The following is a 26,203-nucleotide window of genomic DNA, read 5'->3' on the forward strand; positions in this document are numbered from 1 at the left end:
CGGTGATCCCGCCCCGAGGCTCTCGATCGGTTGCAACAAGTGTTCAAATTAATGAGCCAAAGATTTGTTAATTTTCGTGGCTCATTTCGGAGAGCAAAAGGAAAGCACGCACAAACACTGGAAAAACAGAATGTAAAAGTATTAAAAACTAAACAAATTTTGAATTCAGGGTTCTTATAATAATGCACTAATTTATATCCCTTAATATTAGGGAAAGGAATATCATCTGAGCTCATTATCCTTAAGATATCCTCATCAGGATTTGTTCCAGAAATAAAATTCAATAAAATCTTATCCTTTGTTTAGGGTTGGATTTAGGTTGAAAAAGGTTTCTAGAACAACCCTGTTAATGTAATTTCTCCGAGTGCATCCGGGGCAGAGGGCGTGGCATGCACGCATCACATTAATCGTCGGGCAGGGCAAACAAACCGCATAATGCCCTTGCATCCCGGCTCCATTCCTCATCCTCATCCACACATCAGCCAGGGGCAAATGGGCAAGCCTCTGCCTGCGAGCATATTAATGAGTTTTGAGTTTAGATTGAGGAATGCCATGCATATAGCATCGGGGAGGGGGATCCCGAATCGCAGAGAGACGGGGGCAGAGGTCGCGAGCAAGTGCAGCTCGAGTCTGTGATATGGCACTGGGGAGACCCCTGAGATCCCGATCCCGATCCCGATGCCTGCATGTGGTATTTCTGGGGTCGTCGTCTGACGATTGGTGGTGGTTTCAGGTTTATCGACGCACCGGAGGGGGCCGATTATCTCGCCACCGATGAGGCATTTAATTATTCCAATTTGGCTTGGCAGGCACTTGTCGATTGTTTGGTATTTCCCCAACTCCACCCTGATATTTTCCTTGAATTCCATTTACATGTTTCTGGTCTCTGGTTCCTGGCAGCCCTTTCCTGCCATATCTTTATGTTCTTATGTAACCTGATTAAAAACGCTGATCGCTGACCCGCTTCAGGGAAATTGCTTTTCCCATTAATTATTATCAGGAGCTGGGGCTTCGGCTGCGATTCGGAGTTCAGGGCAGTTCATGTTGGTGTAATCGCGTTGCACTTATCAACCGAGACTTCAAAACCGGAGCAAATATTTAGCCTGCATTAGGTCATCGTGGACTGATAAAAAAAGACGATCCAAAAACAAGCACAAATATTAGGGTCCCAACTTTAGACTCAAGTGCAACGCGTGAGTTGAGCAAACATGCACCCATGCCGAACGAAAGTCGAACCTCAAGTCAGTTCATTTAAAGACCAAGACGTTTCGTTTGCCACAGGAAATGCATTCATGCCATAAGTCAGGGAACGTAGTGTTTCAGTGCGGCGAAAGTCGTTGATAAGAAATGTAATTCATGGTAATAGCATGACAGCAAAAGTCCCAAGGAGGCACACAGTGGGAGTCGCCTTTTCATTAGTTTGTAATATTCGATTTAAGGTAAACGCGAATTCTTCAGATAATATGTTTTTAGCTTATTTCCAATAACAACCGCGACGTATCAATCTTTTATACAATTATTTCCTTATAAGATTAAAAAAACTGTAAAAGAATGTATTAAAATTAACCTTAATGAACATAAACTATATTATAGCCAAAAACCACTGTGCCCGAGCACTCTACATTGATTCAACATCAACAAGTGGATCCACATCCACGCACATCGCGACCAAGAGTTGGAGTTGGAAAAAGGTACACACTGGTATATAAATTAAAACTGGTGTTTGTACACTAGTGTGTTTGCCTTCGGTCGGGCGAATTATGAAGTGTCATGTTTGTCAAGACCGAACGAATCCATGTCCACGGCAATATGAGGTATCGAGTTACGTCCACAAGACCGTGCACTGTCTTTAAGGTTTTTGAATCGCCTCGGCTTGTTTCTTTTTCCCAGGCCGAAGAACTTTCGAGTGAAAGAAAACGAAAGATAGATATGTGGTGGACCCGGAGAAGTCACGTCGTGACCCCAAGTCGGGTACCATTATGTTTTATGAACCTGAACCCGCCGTCTGTGACAGTTTTATGGTGCATTTCGATTGGGATTCTGATTTCGTGTTTTTCGGGCTCCATTTTAACACTACGAAATTTAATACAAGCCGCATTCATATGCATAATGTAATTCGAGATTTATTGTACGAGTATTGAGAAAAGAACACCGCAGCCCGAATTTAAATGCTGCTGAGCCCACATAAATGCCAACGGGTCGGCGTGTCCAATTTTCGGTGCGATTAACGCTCGAAACCCCCGGAACTCCCTCCTTTCCTTCCATAAGAAATTTAGAGCTTAATTGGATCGGCTTTGGTAGTATTACACTGTGTGTGTGAGAGAGTGCGGATAATAGACTGAAATTATGTTTTTATTGAAATAAATTAAGTGCACGTGCGCATATGTGGGCTGTCTGTAGAGGTCCAGCAGTTCAGTCGATCAATTGGTCATTCCCAAGACCCGAGAATGATAAGATGACAATTGGAGAGGCTGCTGGGAACGGAAATGAATAGTTCTCTAATGCGCCCCTATGGCAAATGTAAGTCTAATCGTGTTTATTCCTCCCTCTATAGAGAACCAAGCAATATTCGTAGAATAATGCGAATAGATATGAGTCAAGTTCTTCAGCATTGCAGTCGCCTGAGAAAATAAACAAAATATCGTAGGAATGTCAAATAAACTATCCACTTCGATAGTTGTGGGTAAACAGAGTTCTTTACAATCATATAATAACCAAATACCCAATTATTATTAGCACTTAAATAATTTTTGTTAAATAATTAATGATCATATCATAATAGAACTTAACTTTACATCGCGATTGATGGTGTGTAGCCTTTCTCAGGTTAAATAATCTGGCAGCAAATTTAAACATAAATCAATTTTAACCCAAGATCAAAGTATATAAAACTTTAGATTGAAACTATAAAGGCAATATATCAATTTTCCAACCAATTTCGAATCCATGCATAATATTTCGCATTCGCTCTTTCAAAACATTATTACCAGCCCACATGTAAAACAGATCGGGTCAGCACACCTTCCCCACAGGCAAAATGCCAGGAAAATATGTCCGACACGAAATTTATTTAATAATATAAACAAAATGTGCGCCAAATTGCGTAGCCAAGCAGCCGTGTTGTTGCAGTGGGTGTCTTGTGTCTCGTATCTTGTGGCTGTCTGTGTGTAATATGTAGTGCCATAATACCAATATCCCACCTTTACGGTGGCCAAAATGGCAAAACGGCCAATGCAGTTTGCCTAGTTGGACATTAACAGGTCGTAAACCTTTTGGCGCGACCAAACAAAAGACAGGCGCTGAAACCACTTGGCACTCGGAACTCCCACTCCTCTCGGGGATCCGAAATCTCCAGATCCCCAAAGCCCAATCCCGAAATCTGAGCCAAGCTCACGATGGTCGGTGGCCATAACAATAACAAAACGCGGCTCCGTCAAATAAGTCCCAAAATAGCAACGCAAATTTGACCAGAGACATAAATAAGTTTTATTGTTGCCACTCGGCCACCGTAGTCATTTTGTCTGTTTCTCAATTTTTCCCCGTTTTTTTTCTCGAGTTGGGTGCGGGTGGTGGCCAAGCCACATGGCCAACGGGCGCCAACAAAAAGTCAGGGGCGAACTAAGACACCTTTATCAGGGGGTTTCTCCATGATACTAATTACTTACTCGAATTAAAATGGTAATACTTTAAATGCTTTATTAAGACTCACTTAACTATTTTACAATGGCTTATATATCCTCTATTTCAAATCTTCAGGAAATGTTTTTAAGCAACGGTTTTAAAAATAGTATAATAGTATATAAAAAGTAATTAATTAACTTTCTATAATCTAAGCTAATGGATTTTTGGGAATGTAGTTTTAATAAAGAACTAATACATGTTATTCCTTTAATTTTAAGTAATATCTTTATGTGTCCTGAACCTGTTTTAACCCCTCGAAGCCCCCTTCCCTGTTTGGAGTAGCTATGGAGCTTAGTTGTTCGGTCGAGTCAGCCGCGTGCTTTATTATTATTAAATATTACGTTCGTTTGCTGTCCGTACATTTGTTTATTGGCTTGCCGCGGCGATCGCGCCTATAACCAATCGTCATAATTGAATTCCAGCGGCGGGCGTTACTCCAGCCAGTTACCGCTAGACGATCGCCCAGCCCTCCTTATATACAGTATACCCATTTATATATTGATCTTCGGCGGTTGCGTGTTGCGGCGGCGCTGAGAATTTGATCAATTCGTTCGATTAGTTTGCGGAACATGCAATCGACACGCAGCATTCTCCCTCAATTGCTCGCCTCGCTTTCGGTTTCGATATAAAGCATACACAGAGCAAAAAAGATATCCAATTAATAATCCGAAGTCACAAAGACAATACAAGTAATATATCATAATATAGAAGCAAAGGTTAATAGATAAATGTTCAAATCCATCTGTTAACCCATAAAGATTTTATTTATTTTTGCTTAAAAAAAATATCAAGATCAAATTGATCTTAATTTTTCTTTGTGTATTTGGGTACTGTTCGAGTTGGGATCGTAATAGATAGATCGATCGCTGCTCCGGGTGCTGCTGATTCAATTTACTCCACTGCAGTTGGGCAATTGAAAATTGTCTTATTCGAACTCAAGACAGCTCGGTTTGGGTCAAATGACAACTCGTAATGTCGGACAATTAATATCGCCGCATGTACGGCAAGGTGTGACCAGTTAAGGTCAAGCTACATAGCTTGTCTGGATTACTAGGAAATAGTTGGCTTCAGAGAGTGGAAGGAGATATGTAGGGTAATGTTGCGACATCAGCCAATACAAGTAATTAACATGGCGGAACAAGACTTAAAACATTTCTATCACTTATTTAAACTGTATGGACTTCAGCACTCATAAAATTTGATTGTAACGGAGCCACATACCATGAGACTTATAATTGACCTATTACCAAACTAGGGGAAGACTGATCTCAACTAAGTTTAGGATCCGCTTTCTTTCTTTTGACTGACTTACAATGAGTTTCCCAACCAAAAGTAGATGTCAGAAGCCTGTTCTTCCTCAAACCCCGAACAATGGAGGAGCTTAAATTACAAATCCCCCAGGCGGAATCTGCAGCCCACACACACGACATGGGACGACCTCTCCGAAACCGGCAACTGGAGCAACTGCAGCAGCCCATCAGCTTTTCCGCATGACACCGACATGCAAAGAGATCGGGTCGGGGTCACTGCCTCGTTTTACAAGGCATTCAAAAGAAGATTTGAATATTTTAGGAGGCACACGGCGACATTTCAATGGACAACAAGTGCCAAGCAGCCCCATGACGACAAATGGCAGAGAACCCAGGAAATGCACTGGGCGAAAGTTAAGGGGATAGGGACCGCATACAATATGATTTGCAAAAATATTATCAGAAAAGTTTCGTATAATATATATATTTTTTTTTAATTGGCGGATCAAAGGTGTATTGAAATACTAAATTAAATAATTATAAGTTGCATTCTAATATGGACAGCAAGTATTAGTTGGTTAACTATATTTGCTTATCATTACAATACAATAGTAAGTTATTACTATTGGTAAAGGATCTATTTAATCCTTGGATTTCCTATATAACTTCTTTTCAATATTCCCTTAACTGGAACGTTTTCCTAATATTTTTTCCTGGTGCAATCCCGCTCCCGGGGCTTCGACTCTGGATCTCCTCTGGCCGGGGGTCTTTTGGTGGAGCGACCCGGTCTGCAGGTGGTCGTCGTACAACTCTATTTTTTATTTTGTCGCGCTCGCCGAAGTCAGTTTGCAGCGGTGGTCGCTCGTTTATTAGACTGGCTAGCTGGCTGGCCAGTGGCTACCAAGTATCCAAGACTGGGACCTCCTAACTCCGAGCCGACCGCACCACCGGCATTTTGGCTTTGCATCGACATCGTGCATAGAATGCATCGCATACCTCGCAGATACAGATGGCAGGCGGCATATTGTATCTGTATCTGTATCTGGATCGGAGATCGTCTGCCTGGTTGGCTGGTGGCTGCATTTTATGCACCTTTTGGTATGTTCATTGTGAATTTATTGGACTCGATTTTATCGCTCAAACAAATGTTGCATTTTACAAGTGGTTCAAGTGCCTGCCAACGTTAGCTTAAAGACGGCGCTTATTAATGAGCCGGGAGTTGGCTGTTTGGTCGGTAATATCTGGTATCTGGAGCTAGGAGCTGGGAACTTGGGGAGCGTGCCCGAGATCTGCAAACTGGGAAACTGGCGCTCGAAGCCAGCGGGAGTCTTGGTCACAAAGACTGGGTTGGGAGGGGAGTGCCAAATCGCTTACTCCCGATAAGTCAGAGCCACATTCGTGGGCTTTTGGCCAGGTTGCGCCAAACAAATTGCGGCAATCAGTCAGGGGTAGTCAGTCAGTCAGGCCGCACAATTAATATCAAATTAAGCCGCTGGCCAAAAAATATTAGGCAAATTGCCGCTGAGCCACATAAGCAGGAAACCCAACCAGATTCGTCAAATTGAAAAATAAATATAGCCACAAGAGTCCAGATTAAAGTGTTTTAGAAATTACAGCAATTACAAAATTAAGAAATAGCCAAATTAAACTTTTGTGTACTTTGAAGGTTGTGAGCCTACGAGTAATACCAAATATATTGATTTTTGAAAATGTAAACAATACTGGATTTAAAGCAAAAAAATTCCACAGAGAATACCTAGCCACCGAGTAAATTGCCGTAAGTGTTCTTATTAGATTCCTCGTTAGACCTTTGCTTTCTGCTTCCAAATTACACCCATCAATCAATTTGAACATGGCACAACTATCGAATTAACCCGGAATCGAAAGAAAATCAATGGCGATTCGATTCCCACTTTTCCATTTCGATGGACTCACGCAATGAACCAATGAACCAGGGCACAATAAAGAGCACCTGCGATGATTAGGGCAATCAAAAGTGCTTAACACAAAAGCCGCGACTACACTGGCGAAAATTTGGGAATACAATAATGGGATTGCAGACGGTGTATAAGAAAGGCTTTGAAACAATTTTTTGTTATTCTTTTTTAAGATATATCCAAATTAATATTTATTTATTTAAGATGATGATCCTTGTCTAACCACCGTTTAACCATTCAAATTTTAAGATCTAGAAGCGAGCAGAATACTAATAAAAAAAAGGAGAAACATATTTTATTACCATGTTTTACCTAGTTTTCGCATTTAAAGACTAGACTTAGTTAAAGATATTTTATGACTATATCAAATATTATATTTGTTCATTTTATTTCTTCGTTTGTTTTTTTATTTTTTTACAATAACAAGTATTACTTACAAATAATATTTTTATTACATTGATACTATCACTACTACATCTAAGTACATTTTTTAAGGTTTATTATATGATCTTTATTTTTTGAAAATTCAATTATTTAATCTGTTACGTATACGTAACAGAGTTTTCGTATAATCCTTTGGCATTTTCAGTGTTTCCAATCGATAATTACAATTACTTTCCTGCGTTCGCGAGCCCAAAACATCAATCAAACCTAATCGATTGGTCAATGGGTCGGCGAGGTACTCAAGGCGGGTTCACTTGTCACTCGCAAGTGCGTCGAGTGTCACCCAAAAAGGGGCGTTATAACATATACACTTATTAGGGGGCGTGGCTCGGGGGGCAGGCAAATTGCTGTCACAAGCGCCAAATTATATGCACTCGCCCAGTGGCTTGGACTTAATCGAAGACGAACATCTAATTGACATAGAGCCGACATCCTAAACGACATCGACATCGGCCTCCGATGAAGCTTAAAGTTGTGTAGCTACAGCTAATGATGACTCTGTTGGTGTTGCTGCTGGGAAGTTGCTGCTGTTGCTGTTGCTGCCACAAAGTGGCTGCTGCGTACCACGACGACGACATCGCATATCTCACATCTTTTGCCGATATTTATGGGCCCGGGTCGAAAGTTCAAATGCTGCCAACAACGAGTTGTGAAAAGAGGAGGAAGACACAAAGCTCGGTTTAATCGAGGCCCCTGCAAAGTCGATTAATTAGAGACTTACGAGATGGTACCATCCAAAAACACGTACACAGGTGCGAACCTGCGTATTCTCGGGATTCGAGTGAAAGGTGCCTAGAAGCTTTGGCTTTTTGGCCCTCGGCCACGTCAAGCCGGACAGGCACCCATCAGGCAAACTGAAATGAGGGAAGAGCTGAAAAAGAGGGGGAAACAGCACCTGACAGCCAAGCCACAGCCGTCAACAATATCCATCTGAAAGAGGTCATAAAGCAAACAGTTTAAGGTGAAAGGTGCTGCGCGGACATGCAACATGCAACACTGCCAGCTCACAAAAAAAAACAGAATGGTAAAGGTTAATCTCGTAGGTCGAAGGTGGAAATACCCTTGCAATCCTTAGTGGTTCATTCTTTCGTAATAAATACTACTAAATATTAAGGTTCAAATGTTTAGGCATATTTACAACTTTTAATACAAATTATCAAAAGGATATTAAAAATAAAACTGTTTTAAATATAGTTAAATATTTATACAAAATTTGGAATGTCTTTTCTGTAATATAAAAATATTTTATTGTATCTGAGCATGGAAATTCTTTTTTGTGTATATCATAAAAACTATGTAGTTCCATTCAAAGTAGGTTCGGATAGGATAAAGTTATGGTAGGATTAAGATTCTCTGGAAAATGTGATAGCCTTAAAAAGTTAGTTTCCTTATCTCAAGATTATTTTTCGCAGAATTTCTTTTCTCTAAGCGGTAGAAACCCTTTTGCGAAAATGGCCATACCCTCTGTGGGGTTATAAAAATCGCCGCGAAAGAAATACGTCTGAAAATGGCTTGGCTATAATTAATTTGCTGCGCTGGCTGTGTTGGTGTGTTGCTGTACTGCTGTTATTGCTTCTGGCAGACAAAATCAAAAAAGTCACTTATGACTGACACTTTGCATATGAGGCGGTAAAGTCCTCCCTGTACACTTCCCATCCCCAAATATGCCCCTCAACCACCTGTGGAGCGGACTGAAGATGAAGATGACTACCCAGACATGCAGTGACTTATGATTTTTCAGAGGAATCCTCACTCTTTTCCTGCCTTCTTGCCCCTCCGATGATTTACAGAAAAAGTTACGAGCGTTTGATTTACGATCGAGGGAGAGGCTCCTCAACTCCGCAGCTCCAAGAGTTTTGGGGCGTACTGCCGCTGATGGATTTGTCAAGTTTGTGGGTCAAGAGTTGCCACGTTTGCTGCCGGGGCGCTGCATTTTGGATTTCCGCCAGCCGATGATTACTCAAAATCGCAGGTCCGGCGAAAAGAAAAAATTCGCAGCCGGAGTTTTAGAGTTCGTGTGAACACAGGCGGCCACTAATTGCGACAAGCAGCCAGCAGCTGACAAAAAGATTTAGCATTCTTGCAGAAAGAAAACCAGTTGCGCAGACCCAGTCGCTGATTGACTGTCAGATGACCCCATGACCCCCGCCATAAAATATCTCTCGGGTGTGACAAGGTGTCGATTCCGTAAAATAGGTACAGAAGCCATATGTCTACAGGGTGACAAGATGTTTGGCCAGGCAATTTTAATCTATGATCCCATGAGTATCAAGAAAAAAAAACCACAATGTAATCTTGTTAAGAAAATTCATATAATGCATTTTATTATTTTAATTCCTATTATATGGTATTATTAATGAAGGTACAAAAAAATATATACAGTGGTCGGCATATGTATTTTGACAAAATAAAAGTTAAGTATACTCATAACTTGAATTTACTTCTTGTAAACTATAGGCATCAATGGAAAGGTAATTTCAATGCCGTTTGAATGATACAATACATTTCTTTACCCATTCAGTACTTATTGAAAAGGACGAATTTGTGTAAATCAACTTTGAAATTTTTAAAAAAAACTTTTTTCCTCGTCTTGAAAACTTAAATTTTTTGATGCAAAAAGTTTCTTCAAACAAAAACAATAGTAACTGCAAAAAGAATTTTTCAAAAATCATTTTTCTTATATTTTTTATGAATTTTTGAAAATGCTTAAAAACAGGCATTTGAGCCATATTTTTGTCTTTTTCATACAAATTTTTTCCGACATTGTCACCTTCAAAAAATCATAAAAAATATAAGAAAAATGATTTTTGAAAAATTCTTTTTGCAGTTACTATTGTTTTTGTTTGAAGAAACTTTTTGCATCAAAAAATTTAAGTTTTCAAGACGAGGAAAAAAGTTTTTTTTTTAAATTTCAAAGTTGATTTACACAAATTCGTCCTTTTCAATAAGTACTGAATGGGTAAAGAAATGTATTGTATCATTCAAACGGCATTGAAATTACCTTTTCATTGATGCCTATAGTTTACAAGAAGTAAATTCAAGTTATGAGTATACTTAACTTTTATTTTGTCAAAATACATATGCCGACCAGTGTAAATATACACACAATTGGTATCAGTAAACCGAAACTAGTTTAAATTTTAATTTTATTTAACATGCTCTTAAATATTTCTTGTAAAGTATGGAATATCTTTTTTTTTAAAAATCTTAAGTACATCAAAAACAATAACTTGATAAGGTTTTCCATCTTCAAGAAATAAAGGTAATTTGCAACCAAATTTATTGAATTAAACGTATTTCAAATATATTTGTAACAATATAGACTATTATTAGAAAGAGTAGTTAACATCACTCGGCTCAAATGTCACCGGCAGGCAATTAAAATATTTCAACATTGTTTTCCATTTGTTTATCTGTGTCGCCCTATGACCGAAGACAAGAATGTTGCCAGCATGTTGGCTGAAGCTATTTCTTTTCATAAAAAGCTGCATTGAACACCCCACCTGTGATTCCATTTTTCTACTTTATTTTCCTATTTTCAGCACTTTGCTGGCTGGCTTTTGGCATGCGACCTGATGTCGAGATGCTGGCTCTCTAGAGAGCCGTAAATCATTCGCCAGCGACAACGGACAACAACTTGTCATCGGTCTATGGAGTACGGAATACGGAATACGGGGAGTATGCTTTTCGATTCGGATTCGGATTCGGTTTTGGAGTGGGTCTCGAGTGGCGATCGGCAGACCAGGAGACCGAGAGGCGGGTGCCAGCGCGTTTTTGGACCAGTCATGGCTCAGGTTGCATATAAATGGAGCTTAATGAGCTCGTGCCAAATAGAATTGTCAGCGGGCTAACTTCCATGCAGAGAAAAAACTGATAGATCTGGTATAAGGTTGTTATGGATCATAGAAAACTTGTTGTAAGTAGTGTTGCATCATCTAAATGTTCTAATAAAGCGATAATTGGTTGAAAAGTGTTCTCTAGGGAATGTAAACCAAATTACTTTTAAAGTTTGAGTAAATCAAATTTAAGATTTAAATTTCCATCTATAAAAAATTGTTTTTAGAACTTATGTTTATTCGGTTAGAGACAGCATGTTTTCGCATCCTCACCCCATTTTTTTCCGGTGCATGTTCGTGTTGCGTTCAAATTGTTGTTAGAATTCCGCAATTTAGCGGTTTTATGGCCGCGCTTTTGATTCGATCACGAACCCATAAAGCAAATACATATTTCGACTAAGAGCCAAATAAGGTGGAACGCAGGTTTTCCTCTGCCAAAGGGGCGCGGCAGGTGCAGATTTTATTATTATTTTCTGTTGGCTTTCCCACGCGCCTAGAGGCGCTTTTTCGAACAAGGAGGAATATCGGAGGGGCTATTGTTTTGGGTGCAATCTGCCATCTTGGCAGTTGGGTCCACACTAACAAGCTGCCGAACGGTCCGCAGTTGCACCTTTATTATTTTTAATTGGACTGATTTCCCGCTACAGATACATTTGTATCTGCGCGTGCGCAGCGTTGACATATGGCATCGACTCCGCAGTCCATCCAATCCAGTCCAATCATCCTAGGCCATCACCCATCGTCGTCCGTGAAACAAGACGCGACTGTACGACTGGCAGCTGGTATCGAGGAACCGGGGAATTCAGGATCAGGAATCGAAGTCATCTTGACCAGCTGTGAGGCTCCTTTCCTCCCGATCGGGAGGCCAAGGGTTGTCGTGGTCGTTCTGGGTTGTCAGGGTTGCTGCCGCGAACTTTTCCCACGATTGCGTCAGCATCAGCAACAGCATCAGCTGCACTTTTGCGCGCTGTTTTCGTCATCAGCTGCACTGAGGGAAAATGTGCCATTGAAATAAATAAGGAACAACTATTAAAGATAAATTAATTTTTTTTTTAAACTAAAATTAAAGTTTGGTTGCCATAGATAATAAAAACCTTCTAACTGCTGCTTATTGAATTCTTATTTTGTGACTCACATTTGAAACTAATTTAGCTAATGTCCTTTGATGATTTTTTTAATCAATGATAAGCATTTCAATTTACTTGTATAGGTTCCTATAAGTATGCAATAAAAAAGGCATTATCTTTTGGCTAAATCTATTGGACTTTCATATTTATCTATTGTGTTACTTTTAAGTGATATCAATTTTTGTTTTAATAAAAATAGTAGTATTTTTGCCAGTGTACGCCATTTGATTTCGCTTTTTTTGCGATTGTTTTTTTGCGCCGCCCGGCGAGTCCTGGCGAGCGTCCTTGGGGTAGAAGAAGAAGAAGTTGCCGTCAGGGGCTGTGGCAAGCGGCAACCTCAATTAGGGGTTGTCATCTGCCCGGATCTCGATAAAGCAGCCGCTGACATACTGCGACATTGTGACGTCACAATGTGATTCACCGCATTGTGATTCCCAGGTATTTGCATTCATCCAGGGCCCAGGTGTTTAGAGGCAGGACTCGACGCCTTCCAGTCAGCGAACGCCTTTGTCCTCCGCTTGACTTCCCATAAAGGATCCCTCTTCATCGACGGGGAAACGCCCAGAGATGGGTGTGCCTTTTTGGCCCAGTGGATAAGAAAAGCCAGGGGCTAAACCTAGATTATGTGGGCATATTATTGTTATTGATTGCTGGCGGGGATCACAAAAATATTAAACGATTAAGCTTATTAAGATCCATGGGAAATCTCTTCGTTGCAATGCATTTGTATGACCTGGTGGGATGATTTCGAAATATATTTTTTTCGACTTCCTATTTTTAACACAGTTATAAATATTCCAAAAGTCAAAACATTTCAATGCCAAGCCTTAAAGAAAATCTCTTTGCAAATATCTTATTGAAAATCCCCAACTGCCATCAATCAGATTTATAATTTTAATTCAATTTTAAAATAAAATATTCTCTGCATTATTCATTGCCTTTGGTAAATAGATTAATTTATGGCCATCCGTCAGGCCGAAGATCAGCCAAAACTGTCATCGATCTTTCTCCGATTTTCTCCGCGAAAAAAAACTGTCAAACGGCAGCTCCATTGGCGAGTTGTTAATCAGCCGAATCAAAAGTGTGCCAGCCATTTAGACATTGTAGTCGGCTCAAGGATTTTGACAGCTAAGCTGACATGCAGAAAAGCGAGGGGGACGGGGCCGGGGCCAGAAAAGAAACAAATCCATAAGTCAGCCGGAGATGGAGTTGGAGATGGAGATGCAGGGAACACATGTCGGTTGTCTCGCAGTTTCACGAGTTTCTCGAGTATATTGTATGACTGACTGGCAACCAGGTGAATATGGCAAGCTCAGGCCCAGTGCTCAAAATGCAATGAAACAATCAATCAAAGCGCTGAAAGAGGCTTGTCGAGCAGATCGGAGCACGGAGTGTACGACTATGGTAGCTCTGAGAGCTATGAGATCTATAGAGCTATAGTAATGGGCCTGGCCGACCGTCTAACGGTGGAACTGCGCACAAAAGGCACAAAATCAAATTACCGGCAATGATTAATCAATCAGCACGGGCACAGTGCTTTTCTGGGATACACAAAGCGAAAAGCAACCGCAAACATCCCATTCCAACATATGTATGCTGGTTATACACTTTTGGAAATATGTTAGACTAGTCAAATTAACCATTTACCATATAATTTTACAATAAAGGTATATTTGGCAACATAATGTTGTTCAAAATTAAAATTATTTGAATAAAACATTAATCTAGATTAAGCAAGATTATATTATATTCATAATCTGTAATCTATCTACCTAAATATATAGACTAGATTTTCAAAGACTTGGACAATTGTTCACTACTTTATTCATATTTGTAATTTGTAATATCGAAACGGAGAAAATGAAAAAGATTATCCTTTTTAATTGTACTATTTAACATTTGGTGCCACTATTTTTTCTCTGTGTGGTCAATAGGCCACCGCATGAACACGATCTTTGCCGCTGGCCTCGTCTGGACCCACCGATTGTGGGTGTGTGTGCGGGTGTGCGAGCGAGTGTGTGTACTGGCCAAGTGGGTGCGTTCTCACAGCTGGATGCCCGGCGTCCAAGTCCAAATCCAAATCGAAGACCAAGTCAAAGCCAACTGCCAGCAATCACGATCCAGGTCCGGAGCCGAAGCCAAAGCTACAGATACAGCAGCACACACCTGCGAACTCTCACTGCCCGCAGTCCCCTGGGCACTCCCCAAAACACATGCCACAACCTCACCAAAGCCCCCACCAAAGCCCCCACTCAAGCACCATCCCATACGCCATGTACGATATACCATATACCATACCCATATCGCATCCACGTGTGCGTTCTGCCCGCCTTCTGGCAATCGGCAATACCCAATACCCAATACCAATAGCCAAGCCAAATGCAACTCCAAATCAATGCTCCTTGTGGCGGCTTCTTCCCAAAAAGGTTTTGTGGTCGGCGGCGATCGTGCCAAAAATGGGTTTGCAACTGGAATTCGCTTTTAGCCAAGCAACATACTCGAACGTGTGGGGACCAGGTTCAGCATCTCAGATCCTGCTCTAGCACCATTCGATGCACTGCAAAAAAAGGTGGCTTGGTATTCTAGAATTCTACCAAGGAGTCATTATACTATGGTGTGACAAAAGATGTTTCTGATTAACCGATGTTTTATTTGCTTCTAGGCACCCAACTATACGGTATACAGAATTTAAGGTATACAATTTGGATGGTGAAGCTTTATTTGGTTGGGCTCTGCATTACAATTTTAAAGTACTCTTAAGTGGAGGAGTAAGTCTAGAAGTTTCTAATCGAATGTTTGAAAATCTATTTTTCTAATATTTTTCCCAAGTGTAAGACCCCTGGCAGATATATAAATCCCCTTCATGGATAATATTTTTTCCGAGTGTAAAACCCCTGGCAGATCTGCCAAACTCCCAAGTGCAGGTGGCGATTGGCCAAGACTAAAACTCAGATCGGGCGACCAGCTGGTGTGAACAGCTAGAAAGTTTTAGTGCCGGCATACCCACTGCCGTACCCCTCATCTCTCTTTAATCCTATCATCTGGTCCTGAGATCGTGAGAATCAGTGCGGCAGCGCGAAATTTATTTGTGTGCTGACCAAAAACAAATGCCGCGTGATTTCAATTTATGGCCATCTAATGAAAATTTGACAAATAGCAAATGGGTAGGCTTGGGGTTCGGGGCCAATAACATACATCATGATCATGATCGTTGGCGAAAAAGGCACTTCCGTCAATTGATTGAAGTGCCTGGGCTCGATCCCGATCCGATCGCAGTCCCAAGGAAACCGCAAATCTCGAGCAGTCTGTCAAAGTCCCCGCATCAAGTTGTTGGCTGCTCCGATTTATGTCTGCTCGATGGAGTCAAAGTCGTGACCCGCGAACATTGAACTCCCAATGAACCGATCTTGTCTACTGTGTAGCTCAAATGAAGTGGATTTCGCTGGGGCTTCCACTTGAAAAAACGGATAGCTTCTAAATAGAAGTGTCTTAATAATAATCAAAGCTTAAATTTCCATATCGCTTTAACAATTAATAATATAATACATTTTTAAAAATTGTTACCATAATATAGATCATGTTTACAGGACCATAAGAGTCTTATAGACTGCAAGTTCAAGTTCTCCTTTTTTTCAGTGCTCGGGTGAAATATAATCCATAGAAGAACAACTTACTGGTCGATTGTTTAGCGATCTCACCTTGGCTTCCACAATGCAACTAACTGGGATTTTCGGGGCCCAAAGGCAGCGCCACACATTAAAGCGAAATGAATTTGAAATCCGCCAGCACGAAGTGCAATTTTCAAACTGTTCAACATAATGAAGCCATTGCCAGGGGCAGAGTCTAAAAACGTCGAAAGAGACCCCGAGACCCATTGTCAATCATATCCGAGAGTTTATTTTCCCACATTTTATGGTCGAACTCCTCATGGGAAAATCAGTGAGTTGGCTTGCGCAACAATTATATCGCTCTGGTTTTGGGCCTTCCATATAAAGGGTCTGTAAGGTCCACACACCTTCTACAAGGTTGCGCTCCGCTGAACGCCCTACCAAAATATTGTAGAAAACTCAGCAAGTCATTTTCTGGGGTTGCAACTACTTAACTGCTACCATATACTACTGTTTTTTAACCATTCACGGTTATTACCTAGTCCAGAACGGAAGTGCGCTTCTTGAGATCTTCTGACCAACTTTTTCACACATTCCCCTCGATGCACAGGTGTTTCTAAGGAGATACGCCAAAACATTCGCTTCCAGTGCGCGTATGTAAATTTTTCCTTTATTTTGAGCGGAAATTAAATTAACGTTACGCTCTATTGGGTTGATATGGAAAACTGCGTTTGAATTAGATTCCACGATACGACTTCCATTGGCTTTAGTTTTTCTTATTGCCCAATAAATTAACTGGCTAAGTGACTCGAAATAAAGAAAATTTGGGGTCAGAATGGCATAAAGTTGGTAGTTATATTATATTTAATAAATTATAATATTTTGGAACTATAGGGTAGGGTCGCGGAAAATCATATAGGCAATCAAAAGAACGAAAATAAATAATTACGAAAAGACTAACTTGATGGCTAACAACTTCTTAATTTTTTGAAAGGGGATTTCATGCCTCATCACAATTTTTTGTTGGTTAAATCAGAAAGGAATATAAAAAATGCAATATTTTTAAATCAAGGCGCCAAGTGTTCTTCCTCTTCATGAACATGAGTCATAATTTTCCTGAGCTGGTAACACCAACATCGTCTTGCTCTTTGACCCGCATTCTGCATTGCAACAACCCCTCACCACTTTCTTCACAACTCCTTTCCCCTTAAGATGAGACAGCATTTTTTCGGTCTGGCAACGCTTGATTCTTTTAATTTGCCAGTGGCGACACCTAGCGATTGGTAATACAACTAGTATAGTATTGATTAGGCTTTTCTGCTGGCAGATGGCGCCGCAATAAGTTGGTTGATATTCGAAGAAAACTTATTTGAAATCAAAATATCGATATATCGATTATATGTTTATAATATATATTACGTAATCACAGAGGGGGTGTGGGGGGTATTGTCGACCAAATGATTACGCCTTGGAAAAAAAAAATTTTTACTCAATAAATTGATTGAGGGGGCCAAAAATCGGAAAAATTGTGATCCCGTTAGTATATGGACAGACCCTAAGTACAATTAATGTATAAATTTCATTGCAAAAGCAAGTTAACCGATAACTTATGGTATATTCCATCCCAGTTTCCATCCGTCTGCAAATTAGTTTACTAAGATGGACCATTTCAAAAACAAATCAATACTCTTAGTCCCCCTAGAACTTGGAAAGCTGCTTCGATACTTTAATTATAAAAATTCTTGGTAATGAAGTCCACTTATTTAAGATAAATTCGTATAATATGCTACATTTATTTCAATCCAAATGGCATTGCCATCTCCATGTTACGCACAATCAACGATAGCTATCGATAGACACAAAACACAACCAGATGTTTGGATCATGATAATGATACCTTCCCCTGCGATAGCATGGTCGCGCCGTCAAATAAATGCGCAGCCTAGGAAACTTTTCTTTGCTATTGTAAACAATGGATATAAAGTGTAAGTAAAACTTATAAAAACTTATAAATGCAAACAAAACTAAGTAGAATATCCTACAGACGATGAAAAGAAGTGGAATGCGTCCAACACCAGGATGCTACTAACCCTCTACAGCGAGCGACAGGCAGATTTTCGAAACCCGAAAAGGAAGATCAAAGACGTCTGGGGGGAAATGGTCGTAGCCCTGCAAAGTCAGGGAATGACAGATATAGACGCCACCCAGCTCGATCGAAAGTTCAGGAACCTGAAAAAGACCTACTACTGCATAAAGAGCAAACACTTGGCGAAGGGACCGCAGTACCATCCCAACTGGCAGTTCTACGACGACATGACAGAGCTTCTGAAGGACGAGCCCGTGCCGTGGACGCAAGTCCTGACCATGGATGACTACTCGGCGATGCATACGTTTCTGCGGGACGATGAGGCATACAATCCGGTCAATGAAATGGAGAGCGGCAGGATGTTATCCATCGGCACCACTGTCCGGACAGTTGTTCCCCGCCCGCAGAAGCGTCCATATCGCAAACGAAAGTTGGCAATGGGTGAAACTGATGCCAAATTCGGAAGAGGAAACAAAGAACCAAGCCAACCGACCAGGGAAGCTGATCCGGTCACGGTCTTCAATGCCGCAGAGCCGGAACCCAGTATTTTGGCGGAGTCCAAAGACGAGCTGTCCATCGCCACCAAGGAGGATGCTTTGAGACACCTGCGGGCACTCCAGGAATACGCCATGTTCCAGGACAATTTTAGGGCCATCGGATTGCTTATGCAGGCGGAGAACGCCATTCAATATCCGCCAAAAAGCGACGATTTCGAAGTGGATCAAAAGTAAAGAGACCTCATAGCCATTAAAGATAGCTAGTACTAATAAATTTAATTAATGGAACATGTCCTATAATTACCCCTTTATTATTTTAAGTAATTAAATAAATTATACATATAAAATTTGATCAGTTTCTGTAGTTTATTTAAGTTGCTAGGCATTTTTTTAGATCTTATACATATGTGCTAGCACCATAGAGTAGGAATTCTTACTCTATGCCAGCACACTAGAACACGAGGTAATACCTAGTTACATGGATGTTCGAATGATTAAAACATAAAGTTGATTATTTTTTATTTAATGAAAATGTGATTGAATTAGAAGCAAGTTATCTGGCATCATCGCAATAGTGAAAAAAGCAAGCCAAGACAAACACCAGCTCTGATTAAATGTGGTGTCAGAATGTACTAATGTCAACCAGCTCAAAACCCAAATACAACATGATTGTAATCAGTTACAAAATAATTCAATGTAATAAGAAAAAACTTGCAATAGCATTTTTTCAAAAACGGCAAATTTCACATCATTTATAAAGTCCAAATGAATTGCTGAATTTTGGAAGCACACACACCAGCCCTGAAAATATGGTGTGAGTATTGACTAAAATGAACCAATCTGGCAATGTGATGTATCAATTATAGCAGTTTGTTGATAAGACAATTCAAAAACAATAAATGCTACGTGCTTTAATGTACAGAAAATAGTGTAAAAATGAAAAATGAGTAAAATTTTAGTTTTTAAGAATCTAATAACTCCATTTAATTTGGTAAACCGTAATCGATAACTGCGTATTGGCAACACCAAATGGAACAGCTTGGCAATACCACTCACTCGAGAATTCGGCAGCCCTGGACACATATTTAACTAATTTTCCATTTGTTTTAAATCATGGCAAAAAAAATGAATTTACCAGACAACTTGCAGTCAAGGGTATTTGCTCTTGGTCCTGCTCCACCTGGGTTTCGACCCCCGAAGGCCACCGCCTTCGCCATCGCGGAGTCAAATCTCCGAAGAGCCACTACCTACCTCAAAGACACCAACAACAGGCTCGAATATTTGCGTGTTCGTCTGCAAAGGGAGACAAATCAGGCCAGGCGCATGTCTTTCAAGGAGAAAACCATGTCCTTCGCCAAGGAACAGATCCGGGCCAAGGCACTCATCACCAAGTACCGTCTTAAGCTGGTCCACCTGCAGGATGCCGAGATTTTCAAGGTTACCAAGCACCTCGAGCAAATGGAGGACCTACTTACCGATGTGAACAACCGTCTGGTCAACCTGAGGAGCAAAATCGTAAAGGAGACCGATGCAAAAGTCCGCCAGGTCGACGTCACCAACTCCTTTCACCTGGTGCGGGAACAGCACAAGACCAAGGTACTCTGCGAGCGGTGGCAGGATCGGCTGGACCAGCTGAAGAAGGCCAGAATCGTTAGGAGCGATCAACTACTTCAGAAGCCAACGAGTGTAAGTCGTCTTGGTATCATGAAAGGGGGTACCTATTCAAAAATGTAAATGTATTCATTTGATCATCCTAATGTTTTTCACATCATCTATACGGAAAGCTCAAAGAACTAAAAAAAAACACCAACTCCAAGCGGCATCTATAATTAGACTTTGCAAAAATAATAATGATTAGTATCATAATTACATGATCATACAAATAGAATTTGATATTTTAGTATGTGATGTTAATGGATCGGGTTTTTTATACGCACGTTTATTTGCTAACAGTTCTCTTTATAGTTTCAGAAACCACAACAACAGTCTAGATTACTGGAAAAACCGAAAACAGAACACCAAAAGTTGCAGGAAGCCCTGGTTTTGGAAGCATCTGTAAGTAGAGAATATTCCAAGTATTCGCTCAATACTAATAAATCTAAAACCTATTTTAGAAAGCCAAGGGTGTCAAGAATAACAGCAATGAAACTGGCTGCAAGAGATGTGCATTCCTCAGCAAGATGAATAAACAAGGACAACCCAGGCTTTGTAGAGTATGTAAAAAATGGGCTGATGATAAGGGCAAGGCCAAAGAAACAGTAACTAAAAAGTCGGAGTCGAATGATTTAGAAGTTCGAGTGTGCATGGATTCTAGCTCAACGGAATCTACGATAAAAATAGAAATAGAGGTTCGTTTTAACAAATACATTTTCGACAAATTGAATGCATCCAAATAATTCTGTAGCCCGTTGAATTGAAAGAGATCGAGGAAATGAGGTCTTTGGAAAATGAAATTATCTCAAATTCCAAAGTGAACAAGGTGAGGAATGACGTTTAATTAAAACTGTCGTTAATCTTTTTCTACAGCCCCCGCAGCTACTCAAACCAGTGGAACAATTGCCTGAGAAAGCTGGAATACTAAATATAAACGGAAAACGACTTCGAGCAGTGCCAGTTAATAAAGTGAGTTTTACGCTTAATTGTAAAAACTATTTTCGAGCTCTGAAATTCTTTTCTACAGCCAACTCATCTACAAAGCCTAAATGAACAAACACCTGGGCAACCTGAAAACCAAAATCAAAGTGGAAACCGATTGCAAACGCCGTGTCAATGGTCAGTAACTATCTCGAAGGCCAAAGTGAATCAGGTGAGTTTGAATTTTGACTTATAAATGGTTTTTAGTCTATATTTTCTATAGCCTCCGGAGCAACTTCGTCGTGTTGAGAAGAAGCCGGGGCAACCTGAGGAATCTCCAAGCGCAAAACGTTTTCGAGCAGCACCAGCTCAACGTGAAACTATCTCGAATGGTAAAGCTAATGCGGTAAGTTTCTCCTTTAAAATTTAAAACTGATTTTGATTTCAGAAACTCTTTTATTTAGCCTCGTCTTGGTCGAGTTGAACAACAGCCTGGGCAACCTGAGGTACAAAATCCAAGCAGAAAACGATCCCAAACAGCGCAAGGTCCACCTCAACCTATTTCAAATAACAAACTTAATAAGGTGAGTTTTACCTATAAATTAAAACTGTTTTAACTTATTAAATTTTTAGCCTCCTCAAGTACTGACCCGAGTTAAGCAAGTGCTAAGGCAACCCAAAGAACAAATTCAAACCGGAAAACGCCTTCAAACATCGCATGTTACTCGGGAAACTATATCGAATGACATAGTTAATAAGGTGAATTTTTCCACAAAGCAGAAGTATTTTAATTTATAAAAAAATTTTTTGCAGCCTACTCAATTATTTCCCGTCATCGTAGCTGTTAAGTCGGAAGCAGTTGAGGTGAGTAAACTGATCAAAAACTGTTTAAGTAAATAGTTTATAAATTGATTTACCATTAACAGGAGGACCAGGTTACAAGCAAAGACTCTATCGACCCCAAAATAATCACATCCATACAAGATACTCTAAAATCCATCGACAGTAAAAATATGGCTCTGGCACACCTGAAAATTTTACAAGAGTACGCCATGTTAAATGATAACTTTCGGGCCATTGGCCTACTCACGGAAGTCGAAAAATCCATTATCCATCCTCCCAAGAAGGAAGATTTCGATCTTTGATTTTATTTTTAAGCCGTTAAAAATAACTTTAGATTACTGCCGAGGTCTCATGTACCATAACGAAATGAAGTTATTAAACTAATTTTAAACAATTTTTTAAATGTAAATGCGAAAAATATCTACAACAATGCTGATATGGGCTTAGCAATTATCTCGTGTTTTCCAGTGTGTTTTTGGCCACACTTATTTCTGCAATTTACATTTCTTCGCCACCGTCTTATCTTTGAAATAATAACATTTGTTTTTATAATTTTTCTTGAGCTATGAACACTTGGTAAGTACATTATGTTTTTAAACTTAGCGTTAACAATTTTGTTCACATTTTCGATTCTTAGCGAATGCAAAATGGAAGGCCTAAAAGACTATTATGGTCAAGACAAATTGAAAAAAGGACTTAACAAAAAAATAGAAATTTTCTTTCGTGAAAACAGTCTATTCATGAAGTTGGACAATTCTTACACTATTACCATGGAACTATCGAAATATTAAACCCAGATACATATATCTGAACGAAAAGCTGACGAAAACAGTTCTAAGCAATTGAGAGAGAAGGTTAAGTATATAACCGAGATCGAGCATACTTACTTGCATGATCAAAATTCTAGCAACTAACAAATTTCGATATTTTGGGCATTAGTTTTATTTTTTATTGTACTCGGAGTTGTAAACTACTATGTATTGGACCAGATAAAAAACCTTTCACCTAATATGTACATAAGATGGCATTTTACACAGATTTACTTATTTTAATGTTTTACCTTAACGGTCGTTTACTAAATCACAGTTCATAAAGAGATAAGAGCGGTAAAAAATACTCAATGTATCAGTTGACCCGTAGAATAAATGGGAATAGATTTTAAATTGCAAGCCAGTTGTCGTTTAGATTGAGTGATAATGTAATGGGTTTATTTTGGCATGTAAAACCAGTTATAGCTGCTTTGGCGAGAGATTATTTACTCTCGATCTGACTAAAAATAAAACCCAGGCATGCCTTACCATACCAAACCACAAAGATATAGCTCGATCGTCGGGGGAGCAGTAGGTTTTGAGCGCGAGAGAAACGAAAGAGCGAAATTTCTCGTAACGCTCGCAAAGATCCGGTTTTACATTCTCTGAGAGCATCAGAGAGTACCGATCGTACTTTTCGCCTCGCATGTGCATACATATGTTTTTCATTCTTCGATTTGCAATCGCTCTGGAAACTCTGAAATCGTGCTGCTGCAGATTTTGTGTGTTTAATGTGCCTAAAAAACTGCTGCATATTTGAGTAAAACCAATTTTTATGGTTTAAAAAGTCACTAAGAGGTATGTACAATGAATTTGATGAATTCGTTAATAGTATAACAATCCAGAATAACTTTCATTATGCGCAGACTTCGTTATTTCATCGGAGGGCAAGCTAAAAGAGAGTGGAGAAGAGCGTACCACATCGCAGAAACCTGTATGTGTGAGAGAGGAAATGTACTCCGACGTAAGTACTCTTTTTTTACAGTGAGTAACTGAGAGGAAATACTTCTATTTTAGCAATTTGAAACTCACAAAAAGAACGCGATTAGGAAAATATTTCTTAAATATATATATATACGAGTACTTTTCAAGGCCTTTGTAATAAGGAGAACATTTCAGAACATGTACTCGTACTTAATCGATCGTACAATCATTTTTCGTCACAAATGATTTTAAGATAGAACCTTTGAAGGTGGGATCGTCACTAGTTTTGTATCTCGATAGGAGTTGATTCATTTTTTTAAAACTTAAAACAAGGAAGAATTGCAGTATTGAATTAGTAGAATTAGTAGAGGAAAAATAAATTCATAAAATTTTAAATTTTGTAAGCACTTGGCGGTTGTGTGCAAAAAAAAATACAAAATCGAATATGAACATTTTAATGAAAAGGAGGTTTAATAATTTGAAAGTAACCCTGCACTGCATCAAAATATATAAGTAAAATATTTAACCACAGCCAAATAATAAGTTGAATAGATATTATTATTAATTATATATTAAAATTATTTTTATGTTGACTTATTTTTAACCTATGTACCAAATATTCAATTCAAACAGCCAGAGCTTTGTTCTTTGTTAGTATCGGATTGCTGTCCTCAGTTTTTTGTCTTCCCTTTCCAAGAACCCCATTAAGTAAACCACAATCCAATTGCAGAATGACGATGGGCACGAACATTCCAATGGAGCGCAGCGCATCCGGAACGTGTTGACTCTGGAGGAGCGGGTGGCCGCCATCCGGCAGTATGACATAGTGCCGATGTACAGCAAGATTGCGCGGAACTTCAACTGCAGCTGGGAGCAGATCAAGAGCATAATGTCCAACCGGGAGGCGATCCTGGAGTTTCACGAGGCCACCAACCGCCTGAGTCAGCCGGCCAGTAAGGATGCCGAGCTGCGCCGGCGCAAACTGAACTTTCTGGGCCACTGCCTGTACGAATATATCCAGAGGGCCCAGTTCTATCTGCACAGCGATATTAACGAGGAGATGATCCGCAACCGGGCGATCGAGTTCCGGGACCTCATGCGACTCGACGGCTTTGTGCCGAACAAGCCGTGGATCAATCACTTCAAGGCGGCCTACAACATAACCCTGTCGAATCGCCAGATCACCATAACCCGCCGACCGCCGCGATCGATGGATTTGAGGGACATTATGTCCTACTGTGGGCGACACACCTCCATGGCCTGTAGTCTGGCGCCCAGATCGCCGGAACCCTCCTCGGCCACGACGAGCCTTGACGTCCAGAGGTTCGTCGATCGACCTCTGTACCGCACCAAGACCTTGGTAACCACGTCCACCCAGAATCAGGCCACTTCGGATGAAGTGCAGCTGCGACGCAAGCGGAAGATTGCGTTCCTGGAGAAGTGCATGTACGAATACATCCAGCGATCCCAGCTGCACAACAAGGGTCGACTCGATATCGACAACCTGCGATCGGTGGCCATTAGTCTGAGGGACATCCTGAAGATCGAGAGTTTCTTCCCCGACAAGGTGTGGTTCAAGCACTTCAAGAGTCGCTATAACTTCACCTTCTCGGTGGGTGTTCCGGTGACCAATCGCCGAGTTCCGCTCTCCTTGGACCTGCGCGACATAGTGAGTTACTGCAGCCGGAATGAACACAAGATAACTCTGGCCCACAAGAAGACACAGGAGCAGATGAGAGCTGGCTTTGTCCACTTTCCACGCGTGGAACCAAAGACCGAAGAGTCGGAGCCAGAAGATGATGACGATTGTGTGGCCATCGAGGTGCCACCTGAACTTATAGAAATTAATGACGATGAGGATAATGAGGACGAGAATAGAAATGCTGACTCCCCGAAGAGGGCCATCAAACGAAAGTTGGGGGAGGATGAAGAGTCCGAGCCCTGTGGGCTAAAAATTCAAAAGATTCAATCGCTCAGTGAGACATTTTCTGGGGAGACGGAACTGCCACCGGCTAACAGTCCCGGTCATTATTCAGAGACCAGCGATGAGGCCCATCTGCCACGTTGCGTGGAGAGCTACAAGGATGCACTGCGTCTCCTCAAGCCCCTGGAGGAGTTCGCCCTGATGGAGGAGAACTACCGAGCCATCGGCCTGCTCACCCAGCTGGAGAAGATCTTCGAGACTGGGGCGAAAAAGAATGGGGAACAAAACAAATCCATAGAATAGGAACCCAACCAAATACTTGTGCCTTAAGTCCTAAAACTTGAAAAGTATTTAAATATGTTAAGCTTTGATATAAAGTTTGGAAGGATTGTCTTTATACAACACAGTAAAAAAGGTCGTTTAAATATTATGCTATTCCTTTAAATTAAACATGTTAATTTACTCTGAATGTTGACCATATTTTCAAATCAAATACAAATGAATTCCTTTATATTAAGAAATTTAATTTACTGCGAGTCTCATAGGTAAAAAAATAAAAAAGAAATACAAATTTCCTATTCCACCTCTTGTAAAAAAAACTTATTGTAATACTTAAACTACTGTTCTTAAGTATTGATTAAAAACAAAGTCCTTGTCAAGGTA

At 40.3% G+C, this 26,203-nt stretch overlaps 3 protein-coding genes across 4 annotated transcripts; all 3 read left to right on the forward strand.

The window, feature by feature from the left end:
- Positions 1 to 17,611: 17,611 nt before the first annotated feature.
- Positions 17,612 to 18,784, forward strand: LOC119553483. The gene is made up of 3 exons (XM_037863893.1): positions 17,612 to 17,628; positions 17,730 to 17,868; positions 17,928 to 18,784. Exons 2-3 carry the CDS (start codon positions 17,856 to 17,858, stop codon positions 18,698 to 18,700), a joined length of 786 nt encoding a protein of 261 aa, XP_037719821.1. The 5' UTR covers positions 17,612 to 17,628; positions 17,730 to 17,855; the 3' UTR covers positions 18,701 to 18,784.
- A 624-nt stretch (positions 18,785 to 19,408) lies between these two features.
- Positions 19,409 to 22,286, forward strand: LOC119553224. 2 transcript variants are annotated; one of them, XM_037863482.1, is made up of 11 exons: positions 19,409 to 20,152; positions 20,432 to 20,521; positions 20,581 to 20,814; positions 20,871 to 20,945; positions 20,993 to 21,088; positions 21,147 to 21,272; positions 21,324 to 21,446; positions 21,505 to 21,624; positions 21,674 to 21,799; positions 21,854 to 21,904; positions 21,967 to 22,286. In XM_037863482.1, the coding sequence occupies exons 1-11, from the start codon at positions 19,580 to 19,582 to the stop codon at positions 22,183 to 22,185; spliced, it is 1,833 nt and encodes a 610-aa protein (XP_037719410.1). In that variant the 5' UTR covers positions 19,409 to 19,579; the 3' UTR covers positions 22,186 to 22,286. The 2 variants fall into 2 exon arrangements, with proteins under 2 accessions (XP_037719410.1, XP_037719411.1); XM_037863483.1 differs by lacking the exon at positions 20,871 to 20,945.
- Positions 22,287 to 23,349: 1,063 nt separating this feature from the next.
- Positions 23,350 to 26,203, forward strand: LOC119555032. The gene is made up of 3 exons (XM_037866179.1): positions 23,350 to 23,490; positions 23,559 to 23,656; positions 24,347 to 26,203. The coding sequence occupies exons 2-3, from the start codon at positions 23,645 to 23,647 to the stop codon at positions 25,841 to 25,843; spliced, it is 1,509 nt and encodes a 502-aa protein (XP_037722107.1). The 5' UTR covers positions 23,350 to 23,490; positions 23,559 to 23,644; the 3' UTR covers positions 25,844 to 26,203.

The sequence above is a fragment of the Drosophila subpulchrella genome, chromosome 3L (genome assembly GCF_014743375.2).
Source record: "Drosophila subpulchrella strain 33 F10 #4 breed RU33 chromosome 3L, RU_Dsub_v1.1 Primary Assembly, whole genome shotgun sequence".
Classification (NCBI taxonomy): Eukaryota; Metazoa; Arthropoda; class Insecta; order Diptera; family Drosophilidae; genus Drosophila; species Drosophila subpulchrella.